This window comes from Bidens hawaiensis, unplaced genomic scaffold, assembly GCF_021521415.1.
Source record: "Bidens hawaiensis isolate Kalapana, Puna unplaced genomic scaffold, B.hawaiensis_p1.1 tig00007761_1, whole genome shotgun sequence".
NCBI classification, from domain to species: Eukaryota; Viridiplantae; Streptophyta; class Magnoliopsida; order Asterales; family Asteraceae; genus Bidens; species Bidens hawaiensis.
In genome coordinates this window covers 1,061,545-1,074,619 of record NW_027491539.1, presented here as the reverse complement: position 1 = coordinate 1,074,619, position 13,075 = coordinate 1,061,545, and the positions used below count along the sequence as shown (strand labels likewise).

At 34.9% G+C, this 13,075-nt stretch overlaps 1 protein-coding gene across 1 annotated transcript; it reads left to right on the top strand.

Annotated features, from left to right (window-relative positions):
- Window positions 1-1,314: 1,314 nt before the first annotated feature.
- Window positions 1,315-4,438, top strand: LOC143636024 (protein WHAT'S THIS FACTOR 9, mitochondrial-like). Its single transcript, XM_077103718.1, has 2 exons — window positions 1,315-1,392; window positions 2,932-4,438. The coding sequence occupies exon 2, from the start codon at window positions 3,023-3,025 to the stop codon at window positions 4,322-4,324; it is 1,302 nt and encodes a 433-aa protein (XP_076959833.1). The 5' UTR covers window positions 1,315-1,392; window positions 2,932-3,022; the 3' UTR covers window positions 4,325-4,438.
- Window positions 4,439-13,075: the final 8,637 nt, after the last annotated feature.

The window sequence follows — 13,075 nt, the reverse complement described above, 5'->3', positions numbered from 1 at the left end:
ACCTTTTCTGACATTCCCTTCCTTGTTTACCTCGTTTTTCACCATTTTCGTCTCGTTCGATCCAGATTTGAGCTAGGTGATCCCTAAGCTCATCTTAGGTTCGGTTTATCACCCGATTCCATCCGTATCTCGTGACTTAACGGTTTTAACGGATGTCGGCTCTGACGTTTCGTGACCATAACTAACGGGTTTTTTAACATCATACTATCATTACCTTAGGTTGGGATCGTTTCTTCTTCTATGTTCGGCTAGAGAGAGAGAGAGAGATTGACTAGAGAGAGAGAGGCTTAAGTGTGTGTTTTGATGGTGTATGGAATATGTGTGAAATAAAATTAAATGGGGGTGATTAAAGGTATATATATTTATTGATCATGGGCTGAAGCCCATGGTCTTTTCCTCCTTTCTTTCATAACCCAAGTCCATAACTCCATATCCATTTACGCCAACACTAGCCCGACTCATAATAACTCGTATTTTCATTTATTAACCGAAACTAGAAAAACGGGATGTTACAGAATATTAGCAAAATTTTAGGGATCACATTAATAATTCTGATTTAATTCATAATTGAAAGATTTGGTTGATTACTATCATATCCCTGTGTGTTATATTGCATCTAATGGTCTAGATTTCTTCTTACATTTTTTTAAAAAAAAAATACTTCTATTATAACCTTGCTCTCTCTCTCTATACAATGTTGAAAAAATCGTTAGTCGCTAGTTGAGCGGCGGGTGGTAAGGACCAACGATTAATCAGGATTACTCGAGATTAATCAGATTGAATTTTTTTATATATAATTTTCAGTTATATATATATATATTATAGATTTTTGTATGTAAATTTTTAGCTTCATCTATATATATAAATGTTATATATGTAATTTTTCTTAAGCATCCATGTTTTAACCTAGCTTTTGTACAGAACTAAAACGTGAAAAGCAAGGAAATAAAACAAATAAACACATTGGAGCATGTTAGGCTTAAATTTAATAAAACTATATCTTTAAGGAGAGAAATGTAACTAACTTGCTAAAAAAATTTAAACTAATAAGTAATTACCTAATAAATCAGCCGTGCACATTATCGCGGCGGCAACTCAAACGATGAAATCATTTGATGTCCATCACACATATATACCAGATCTTCATCACAAGTATTCTGGTATGTAATAAATTGGCCCGACTCGCCGGAAACATTACCATGAATCTGGCCGGAATTAAGGCCGATAAACATTTTGTTTGAATTCATCTAACTATGATTCATGTTCGATTTCAGATACATGGGCATCTAACTATGCTTCAAGTGGAAACTTGACGATATCTTTTCATTTGGGGTATAATATAATCACAGGAAATTGTGGATGCAAAGCGTTCTGACCCGCGTGTTTTGTCAGGTATACTAATTATTAGTTCATTAGTTGACTGCTTATTTCTTTGATAGTTTTTTTCCATGTCGAATTAAAATCGGAAATACGTTGTTCAAAGAGGATAAAATATTCAAACTAAAAATACAAAAAAGTTGGAAAAAATGGCCCGTGATTTTTACTGTGCTTTTGGCTCCTCAAAATGGTTTGAGCGGCCACTGGTGGGTGTGAATATAGATCTTAGCTCATTTGGGTCTTTTGTGCTTTATGCGTTGTATATTGTGTTCTTGAAAAGTTGAATTTTGCTTTCTTTAATCTGCCACGGGATTACGTTTTTAATGATTCTCGGTCTGTTGCTCTATTTGCTTTTATCTTCACTTTTCTGCAAACTTTTGATAAAAAAAGACTAGCAGCAACCACATTAACTTTGCAGATAAATTAAGAAACATGGAAAATTCCCTAGAAATCGTGAACAGTCAGTTTTATCTTGACATTCTTACTAATGTTTGAGGCGCTCATTTTTACGGAATTGTTTATGAGGTTAGGAATTAGGATTAGTTCAATCAAGTAAATCAATTAGTGTGCTATTTGTATTTATATACATACAAATCAACACTAATCCATTCACTTGGTTGAACTAATCTTAAAGCATTATCAGCAACCTGTAAATGTGAGTCCTTAAACATTGGTAAGCAACTAAGCATGCCAAAATAAGAGTAATGGTTCATGATTTCCTAAAGAACGACACAATAAACAACCACCATGATCTGCTAGTAATTTCTTTTTTTTTTAACTTGATCTGCAATATTATTGATCTTGTTGTGAAGATAAAAGCAGCTTGACCAACAAATTGAAAATTGTTAACATAGATCCATTGAATTGGGAGATCACAGAAGACAAAATTCTTAGAGTCCAATAACACAACATATAATTATTTAAACCATAAAACACAAAACATACAATGGAGCTAAGATTCTATAGTCAGCCTATCAGTGGCAACTCAGCTATATTGGGGCCTAAAGCAGAGTAAAAATCTGTCTTTTTCCATTGTTCTGCTATCAGAAGTATCATTACATGTAATTTTTAGTGTTTTTGAATCTTTTATTACCAACTATTACATATATTTATTTGAATATTAAATTAATTTAAAAGTATCAACCAGGGCCGTCTTTGAGGCATGGCAGGGTAGTCGACGGCCACATGCCCGACACCCCGCTAGGCCCGAAATATTTTTTTTTTCAAAAAAAAATTATATGTATTTTCATAAAAAACATGTGTATAATCAATGTTTCAACACAATTACATAACCACTAGCTTGGTCTAATGGTAAATGGGTATGACATCTAACCAAAAGGTTGTGGGTTCTAGTCTTATTTGAAACAATTTTAAGCTTATTTTTATATAAAAGTTTTTTACACAACTTAAATCATAATCAAATAAGCCCATTTATAATTAAATTGTTTAAACCCAACAAAATGTTTTTTTTTACTTGAGGCCCAAAAAAAGTTCGCCTTTGGCCCAAAAAATTTTTTGTCTTTTCGGAGCCGGCCCTGGTATCAACTATTATAGGAAATGGTTCTACTTAGTTTAACAACCCGCAAATGATCAAAGGAGATAAACATTGCTTTAATTTCAACATTGAATTGCATGAGTTTAGAAGATGCTCCGTTCGATTTTGGGCTGTCAATTTTCCAACAACCACCATCGCGGATTGTGGTTTAGACATATCCAAAGATGCAGTTTAGTTAATGTAAAACTAAAATGGGTAAAGGACAGAGTGCTAGATGGAGTTGTGACAGGCGAAAGAGAGCTCAGAGCCGCCTGGATTATCATGTCGATCATAGCAGCTAACCGTGATGGTTGCCTTCCAATCTACCGCCTCGCTGGCCGCCAGAGAGGCCAACTTGGTCTCCCCCATGACCTTAAAGTTTCAACCTTTATAAGAAAATACCCAAATATATTTGATGAGTTTCATGTTCCCGACAGTGGTGGCACTCTTGTCCCATGGTTTAGACTAACCCCGGATGCTATAACGCTAAATCAAGAATATATTCAAGTTTTTCAAGAAAATCATAAAGATTTTTTTTATAGGGTTTGCAAGCTTCTTATGCTTACTAAAGGCATGATTCTTCCTATACAAACCATAGATCAGTTAAAATGGGATTTAGGCTTGCCTCATGATTATGTCAATTCTTTTATCCCAAATTACGAAGACATTTTCTCGTTAACTCGTCTGGCCGACGACCGTGCTGGTTTAAAGCTTCTATCTTGGCATAAAGAGCTTGCGGTCTCTCAACTTGAAACCGATGCAATTTCACAACAAATGGAAAAGGATGTCATAACGGGTCGGTTAAGTTTTCGTGTTGGATTTCCAAGGGGATATGGGTTAAAAAGGAAATCTCTCGAGTGGTTAAAAGAATGGCAAACACTCCCGTATACTTCACCGTACACGGATTCAAGTCATTTGGATTCACGAACCGATGTTTCTGAAAAACGAATCGTGGGTATGTTTCACGAGCTATTGCATCTTACTATTCAAAAGAAAACCGAGCGACAAAATGTTAGTAATCTTAGAAAACCTTTAAATCTTCCTCAAAAGTTCACTAAGGTGTTTGAGCGACATCCGGGTATTTTCTATATTTCCAAAAAGAACAACACGCAAACGGTTGTTCTTCGTGAATGCTATGATCGTGATCACCTTGTTCACAAACACCCGGTTTATGAAATTAGGAGTAAGTTTGCATGCTTGATGAAAGAAGGGTTTCTGGGTAGAAGTCGAGGGTTGTATAAGAAACGCACTGACGCAAATTCAGGTGAAAATGATGAATTATGTCATGTTTCTGAGGTTGAATCATGTGAAAATGAAGTTGAATCCGAAAGGGAATCTGAAGGTTATATGTTTTCTGAATATGAATCTGATGAAATTGATGAGACCACCTGTCTTTTCAAATTGTGTGAATAGCATTATGGTGCTTGTTGATGCTGTAACTTATGTTGAGGTGTTGAGTGAATTATATGATGCATAATGGTTGATCTTTGCATGCAACTATTAGGTGTTTAGAGCTTGTATGAGGTAGAAAATATAAATTGTCATTACATTTGTCATGCTAGAATCACATTTCATTCCATTATGTTGTATCTCCTCCCATAACTCATATTAACTATATTAACTTATATTTTAGTGTCAGATTAATTTTGCTTTTACAATTACTGAATTGCCCCATGATCGAGAAAAGATATTGAAATTGGTTAATTATCATATTATTTATTTATGGTATATTGGGTTTTATTAGTTCCAATTATTGTCTTTTGGTCACTGTCGATCTTAACTAACGAATTGACGGTCCCATTTTTTAACGTATTTGTTTCTAACGATTTGCGACTAACAGAATCCTAATGTCGTTAGTTACAGGTCGCTAGAAAAATGTTTTTGCATGAAAAAGTCACATTTTTTGCTGGAAATAATTATTGGTCATGATTTTGGTTTATATATAAGTATATAACTAGCAAAAGTGCCCGCCGCGGCTTCACACAAGTTATCCTTTCATTTTCGTTTATAGTGTTTGATGTGGCGTAAAATGAATTATGAGTGTGAGAGGCACTTGTTATAGCAAAACTTATATTCGATGTAAAATACGATACACAAAATATAAGATTATCATAAAAAAAATTAAACAGAATTACGTATTTTAAGTTAACGAATGTGATTGAACCCGGTCCCTTAGAAGCTTCGCCCTTTATAAGAATTAGACAATTCATACACCACATTTGGAAAATGATCACTTTCTTATTATCTCAATGTATTTTCACCAAATAAACATTAAATGGTTAAATCAAAACACAACGCAAACATGACACAATTTGTAATGAGTGATTTATTCAGTTTCTTTCTTTCTTTTTTTTGTTTAACAAAATTTAGAAAAATATTAAAGAGAATGAAACAAAATAGTAACATTTCTTGTAATTTTAAAAATTAGCCACATTTTCAAGCATGGCCTTATAGAAAGCCAATGGAACTTGGTTAACCATCCTTATCTGCATTCTTAAAATATCATATCGTAGTTAATCATTACCATAAATCCAAATCATAAACATAAATATAAATATAAAATACCCCATCTCTAAAAATGCATATGTGAACCGGAGGCGGTTCGTTTTTTGGAGCGAGTGCAGAAGGTGGTCCACAGTGACTCGCAGAGCCCGATGAACCAAGGATTTATATTTAGTAGAATAGGCTTTGCGATTCAAAAGGGGATAGCGGCGCAGCTTGTTACTCGCTTACCTATTATCCAGATGTAATTTGGTTTGTGTTAAATGTTAATTAAGGTTTTAAACCAAATTATTAAAAAAAAATAACCGGAATGAAAATGGACTACTCATCGAGGCGGTTAGTTGGAGTATGGGTGCCGTAATCAGGAGTCCTTTTAATGGCAGCTCTTCAACTCAGAGAAACTAAACCATCTAGGGAATAACTTCAAGAACCAATAGAAAAAAATGAAGAAGATGAAAGCTAAATTTTTAAAAAGAGTAAAATGTCAAAATCGTCCCTGAGGTTTGGTTATTTTTGTGATTTTCGTCCAAATAGTTTATTTTGTGCAACTAGACCTTTGAGGTTTCTCATTTTTTGCCAATGTCGTCCAAATCGTTAACTTTGTTAATTCTCATCGTTAGTTTAGGGGCAAAACTGTTTTTATCTATTTGTAATTTTTATTATCTTATGTTCTATTATTATAATTACTAGTATTTGTACATGCGTGCTGCCGCATATCACATTTTCGACACCGAACAAAGCAAAGTGTTGGAGACAATCAATTCTAGAAGTAGTTCCAAAGAGATGAGACTTATGAAATCAATGTCCACAAAATCTTCATGTGGAGCAACAACAATTTTTTCGTGTATGTTAATAACAAAATTAACAAAAAACGGATTTAACATAATCTGCATATTAAAGGAAACTAACATGTTTGTGTCTCTCACTAAAATAAGGATTCACGCTTCAATGAGACCAACACCATGATCCATATGATCTAAACAAAAAGTAGTAAGTAATTAAAAAATAACATAAATTGTGTCAGTGGCTTATGATGTCAAGTATGAGTTCCATGACAATCAGGTGGTCAACGTTCAACAGGTTGCCTACTCAATGCTATGAAAATAAATGGCGATAAAATAAGAATAATTTAAAAAAACATATTTTAAATTTGTTAAATAATACAATAATGTATTTTGTTAAAGAATAAAGACTTCATAATCTCTTCCCCTTTTAATTTAAATAATGAGTCGTTTAACGTTAAAAAGACGCTACTTTGAATAACAATTTGTAAAAAAAAACTTGATGATAATAAAAAAAATTCAAGTGCATTCAAGGAGTGAAAACCAAAACCAAACTTCTTGCAATTCACCTTGTCATGGAATTATAAAATTACTTTAGTATCCATCACTCCTCCTTTATATATATAATATAGGGATTACTTCATAAAATAGTAATCAATATTAAAAATTGTTCCAATCAGGTCACTTATAAAAACTTTTGTTCCAATCAGGTCATTAAACTTTTATTTTTGTTTCAATTCTATATATTTTACATGGATAGCAGGTAATTTAAGTTTTTTTTAGATTTTTCAATGTTTTTACTTTGCATAATAACTTTTAAAGGTTACGAAAATTAGCAAAATGCGAAATATAATTTCAAAATTCTGAAAATTTGCAAAAAAAAAGTTTGAAAATTGCAATAAATTACAAAAATTGTAAAAAAAAATTAAAATTTTTCAAAACGGGTCGGAACGGGTTAGGATCAACAGATTCGGGTTAGAACATGTCAAGGTCGGAACGGGTCAAACGGGTTTCGGGTCAGTTTTTTTTTAACCAACGAATCAACGCGTTTTCAACACGTTAAAGCTCGTTTTAACAGCAAAAGCTTGTTTCGGTTCGTTTTAGCACTTAACAGCTCGTTTAAGCGACTTTTCAGCTTGTTTTAACACCTAACAGCTCGTTTAAGCGATTTTTCAGCTCGTTTCAGCACTTAACAGCTCGTTTAAGCGATTTTTCGGCACCTAACAGCTCGTTTAAGCGATTTTCAGCTCGTTCCAGCACCTAACAGCTCGTTTAAGCGATTTTTCAAGTCGTTTCAGCACCTAACAGCTCGTTTAAGCAATTTTTCAGGTCGTTTCAGCACCTAACAGCTCGTTTAAGCGATTTTTCAGCTCGTTTCAGCACCTAACAGCTTGTTTAAGCGACTTTTCAGCTCGTTTCAGCACCTAACAGATCGTTTAAGCGACTTTCAGCTCGTTTCAGCAACTAACAGCTCGTTTAAGCGATTTTTCAGGTCATTTCAGCACCTAACAACTCGTTTAAGCGATTTTTCAGGTCATTTCAGCACCTAACAGCTCGTTAAAGGGATTTTTCAGTTCGTTTCAGCACCTAACAATGATTTAGAAACGGGCTTCGAGCCGGAACGAACTGAAAACTCGCTTAAACGAGTTGTTAGGTGCTGAAACGAACTGAAAAATCGCTTAAACGAGCTGTTAGGTGCTGAAACGAGCTGAAAATCGCTTAAACGAGATGTTGGGTGCTGAAATGAGCTGAAAAATCGCTTACACCAGCTGTTAGGTGCTGAAACGAGCTGAAAACTCGCTTAAACGAGCTGTCAGGTGCTGAAACGAGCTGAAAACTCGCTTAAACGAGCTGTTGGGTGCTAAAACGAGCTGTTAGGTGTTGAAACGAACTGAAAAATCGATTAAACGAGCTGTTAGGTGCTGAAACGAGCTGAATAATCGCTTAAACGAGCTGTTAGGTGCTGAAATGAGCTGAAAATCGCTTAAACAAGTTGTTAGGTGCTGAAACGAGCTGAAAAATCGCTTAAACGAGCTGTTAGGTGCTGAAACGAGCTGAAAATCGCATAAACGAGCTGTTAGGTGCCGAAACGAGCTGAAAATCGCTTAAACGAGCTGTTAGGTGCTGAAACGAGCTGAAAATCGCTTAAACGAGCTGTCAGGTGCTGAAACGAGCTGAAAATCGCTTAAACGAGCTGTTAGGTGCTGAAACGAGCTGAAAAATTGCTTAAACGAACTGTTAGGTGCTTAAACGACTTGAAAAATCGCTTAAACGAGCTGTTAGGTTCTTAAACGAGCTGAAAAATAGCTTAAACGAGTTGTTAGGTGCTGAAACGAACTGAAAAAATCGCTTAAACGAGCTGTAAAGTGTTGAAAACGCGCTTATTAGTTGGTAAAAAAAAAGCGGACCCGAAACCCATTTTGACCAGTTCCGATCTTGACCCGTTCTAACCCGAACATGTTGATCCTAACCCGTTCCGACCCGTTTTGAACATTTTTTTATTTTTTATTTTTCAAATTGTGCAATTTATTGCAATTTTCCGAATTTCTTTTGCAAATTTTCGGAATTTATAAATTATATTTCGTATTTTTACTAATTTTCGCAACCTTTAAAAGTTTAAAAGTTATTGTTATTATGCAAAGTAAAAAAATTGAAAAATAAAAAAATAAACCTAGATTACCTGCTATACATGTAAAATATCTATGATTGAAACAAAAATGAAAGTTCAATGAACTGATTGGAACAAAAGTTTTTATTAGTGACCTGATTAGAACAACTTTCAAATTTGATTACTATTCTATAGAGTAAGATTTGTTTCAAGGTTTTCTAAGAGAATAAATGTTTTCTATATTAAGATTAAGAGTTTTGTTTCAAGGTTTTCTAAGAGAATAATGTATGTGGAGCTAAAGTCAACATTACGTATATGTTTCTTTTAACAGCTTTTATAAAAATACATATTAAATTCATCTAAAACCTCATCATGGAGGGGGACACCAATATTGTTATACCAAAGCCCGTTGGTACTATAAGTATAGAAAAGATATGAGTGGAAATTGGAAAACTGCAACCACGGTCTCATATTCCCTTTGATGCAAAACCCTTTTATTGGAGGACAACTTGTTGTGGCACATACTAGCCAGTCGGGAAAGTGATACATTAAGAGGAAAAAGAGGAGGCAATGTTGTATATGGTCCTGATCACGTCAACTTTTCCCTTTCCGATAATCAATCTTTGTAGAAAGGGTGTATAAGTATTACGCCAAATGAATAAGTATTGAGTCAACCGTTGTTGTAGGGGCGGCTATGATTATAAAGGCTTCTTTACTAGCAGTTATACTCCATTATCTAAACTATATATAATGAAGCAAAGATGGGCAAATTAAGACGGTGAAATTTAAGGGATTTACAAATTTTCAAGCACATGGCATAACATAAAATGATGACAAATTGGTCATTCTAACATTAATCTCATGTGTCTTTGATTTTTTTCCAAAATAGTTGCAACATTACCCCTTTAACTTTAATAAAATTTTACAAATTTAAACAATAGTTATAACTTTGGCCCTTTATCTTTTAACTATCTATTCTTCATAATTTCATTTTTAATCCAAATACCCCAATGATTTATTAACGGTTATAACTTTTTCATACGTTAATATTATTTTTTAAAAATTGCACCATAAAAACGAGTATATAATTCTCTTTAATTTAAGTATGATATTGTCATAGTTTCTTTTTTCAGTTAAAAAAATAAAATTTTACATAAAGTCGTTTGCCGTTTGGTTTTGATGGTCTTAAAGTAAACCATGAGCCAAGCCATTATTAACGATTTTTTGTCATTGAAAATTGAAACTAAACCGTTAAAAATTACCCAACAAAATCAAACCATTAACAATGGTTAGGTTGCATTTTGTTTGTACTTTGATATTAAAACGGGTTTAAAATAAAAACTATGAATCTACATATACCAATAAATGGTTTCACGGTTACAAACGAAACAACGAGCACCCATAAATCTATAATGTGATTACCATATCCGTATTTCCCGCTGTATCGCGCGGGCACCCATCTAGTCTTCATATAAGAATAGCATATGGGATAGTTAGATATTAGATCCTTTACGGTAATCCACACACCTATCTAATTTACTTATAATGTTACTTTATATTTCATAGAGGAACTTGAACTTAAGGAAGCTGTGCCTAGAGGTTCATAAAAAACCCGAACCCGAAAAAACCGGAACCAGTTTTTGTTAACCCAGGTTTTAAACACACAAACCTGAACCTAACCCTACCCATAGGGTACGGATAGGGTATGACTTTCAATGTTGAAACCCGAACCCGAACCCGTACCCGATCTATACCCGAATGCACGAAACCCGGTTCTAGGTACCCGAAACCCGGTTTAAGTTATACCCGAAACCCAGGTTTTTTGCATACCCGGATATTACTGTTTGTGCACGTGATGTTGTGTGGCTGCCCGCTGCCGCTGCCCACAGATCTATAGTCGTTCTCCAACGGATTTTTTTTGGAGCACATGTATGATATAAATACTCGTTTAGAGCAATACCATTTGATATATCAAACAACAACTGAAAACACATTAAATATATGTTTTTTATAATATTGTTTAGTTGTTTATATATGTTTGAATGAACTTTAAAGTTTGTATGAAAAAAAAATGGAGTTAGGATAAAAAAAAATGCAGCAGGCCCGTTGACAGAAGAAAGCTGTAGAAAATGGGCTTTTTTTAATACTCGAAAATAGGGTATTCAAATACCCGGGTATTGAAGACCCGGTTCAATACCCGACTCGGGTATTGCTAATACCCGATTTTTCAATATCCGATCATACCTGAACCTGGTTTCATACACGAACCTCTACTACCCGATTGAAGAAACACGGATCTAACCCTAAGTAGGCTAGACCGATGACTCCATATGATACAGGTTGAATAACTATTAACACAACGGTATAAGCTCAACTCAACAAGTCCGGTGACGGAAACCTGCAAAATAGAACACCGTGAGCTCGTTACAGGAAGGACAAGGGGGGTCTTCCCGTAACCACCATCCGGCGTGAAAATAAGTACCGTTCTAAAGAGAGAAAGTACTTTAAGTAATTGATGTAATATGCGAAGTGTGAATGAATACATTGTGATAATGGAGAGTGTATTTATAGCCAGTGGTTAGGGGGAATATTATTGGTACAACTATCATCTTCTAGAAGATGCTCTTTGTAACAAACTGGACACGTGTCCGCATAAGATAGGGCGAGGCAACTGGCCATGTGCACAGTTATAACAACTATGTCAGCTGTCCTCTCCAAATTGGCTGTTACGTCACGTGTTCTCCAAGAGAGAATTTTCTCATAAATATTATATAAAGAAGTTAGTTACAACTGATTTGCTGACGTCACTCTCTAGTCATCTTTGCGCGTGGAAGGAATACCCTGCGGATGACTTCTGATGGCATCCTGACCTATCCGCAGATGGTCGTTGGAATTATCCTTTGATCTTCCTCTGACTTAAATTATGCGGGTGTTGGGAATGTTCCACGGGTGACTTATGAGGAAGTCAGAGTGACCCGCGGATGATCCTTCATGGGTATTTACCTCTATACCGATTTGTGCACCTCTAGCTGTGCCATCTGACACACCACGATACGCATGGTTAATTGAAGACGAGGAAGAATGCTACCAGGCAAACACATAGAGTTTTGAGGGAAAGAGTGAAAATATTCTGAGGTGGCTAAAATACATGAATGTTGGTATCAATATCAACAACCATGCCCATGATGCATATGATCAATATAATCAGGGCCGGCCTATTATGTTTCTGGAAAAATTTGGGCTTTAGGCCTCAAGAAGTTATGGCACCATCTTAGCCGAACAATAACTTTTATTATTTATATTGGGCCAAATTCTTTTTTACATTGGGCTGCATTCAGAGCCTGTCTAATAACTCTAAAAACTAGTCTGGAGATGTATTAATAGCACATACATATATTAATGGCTCGGAATAGTCGACTGTTGCTGCCTTATTGGTCGATGGTTTCCGCAAGAGAAAGAGGGAGATGACAAGTTGTCTGTATATGATATTTGAGTGTGAAAATATGAGTCTTGAGATCCACTTCCGTTGACAAAGTATTGTGGCTTGAAGTTCCATGAGCACGTGAAAACTTGTTAGCTGTCACGTGCTTGGGGAATGGTGAATGGAGCAATGCGTAGAGCATGTAGGTGTTTTATAAATATGTTGACTTTGTTTTAAGATATATCACTTATTAATATTATATTTTTATATATAGTTGAACTTAGCAACCTTAAAATAAACAAATATTATTACGGTAAAACCACAGCCACAGCTATGAAAGAACATAGCTCATATTGAAAATTGCTAAGTTTGGTTAAAGAATTAGAGTAAATTACATGTTTTATAATGATGCTCCTAATGTTTGAGCCATTGCCATTTTAGTGTTGGGGTAGTCTTTACTAAAACTGTTGTGGAAGTGACCAAACTCAAAGAAACACGCATTCATATTCTATTTTATGGTTGGCTAGGAGTAGGAGGTAAGGCCCCTTGGATCCCACAAGGCCAACCCTACAAGGGCGCTTCCGTGAATCACACCAAGGGGATGATACGAAATCACAATGGTTTGATTGGACATGCACTACACACCTCCTAGTATTTATTACGGAGTATGATTTTCTCGTAATTTGGTATTTAAGTTAATCCAAATGACCAAAAATTGCTAGATATGATATCACTAAAAGTACCATTAACAAATATCTTTTAACATTTTCATACCAGGGCTTATAGTATATTCAAATTAAGGTTCTTTCTAATGGGGTGTAGTGGTAGGAAGCATGAATTCTTCAATGGAG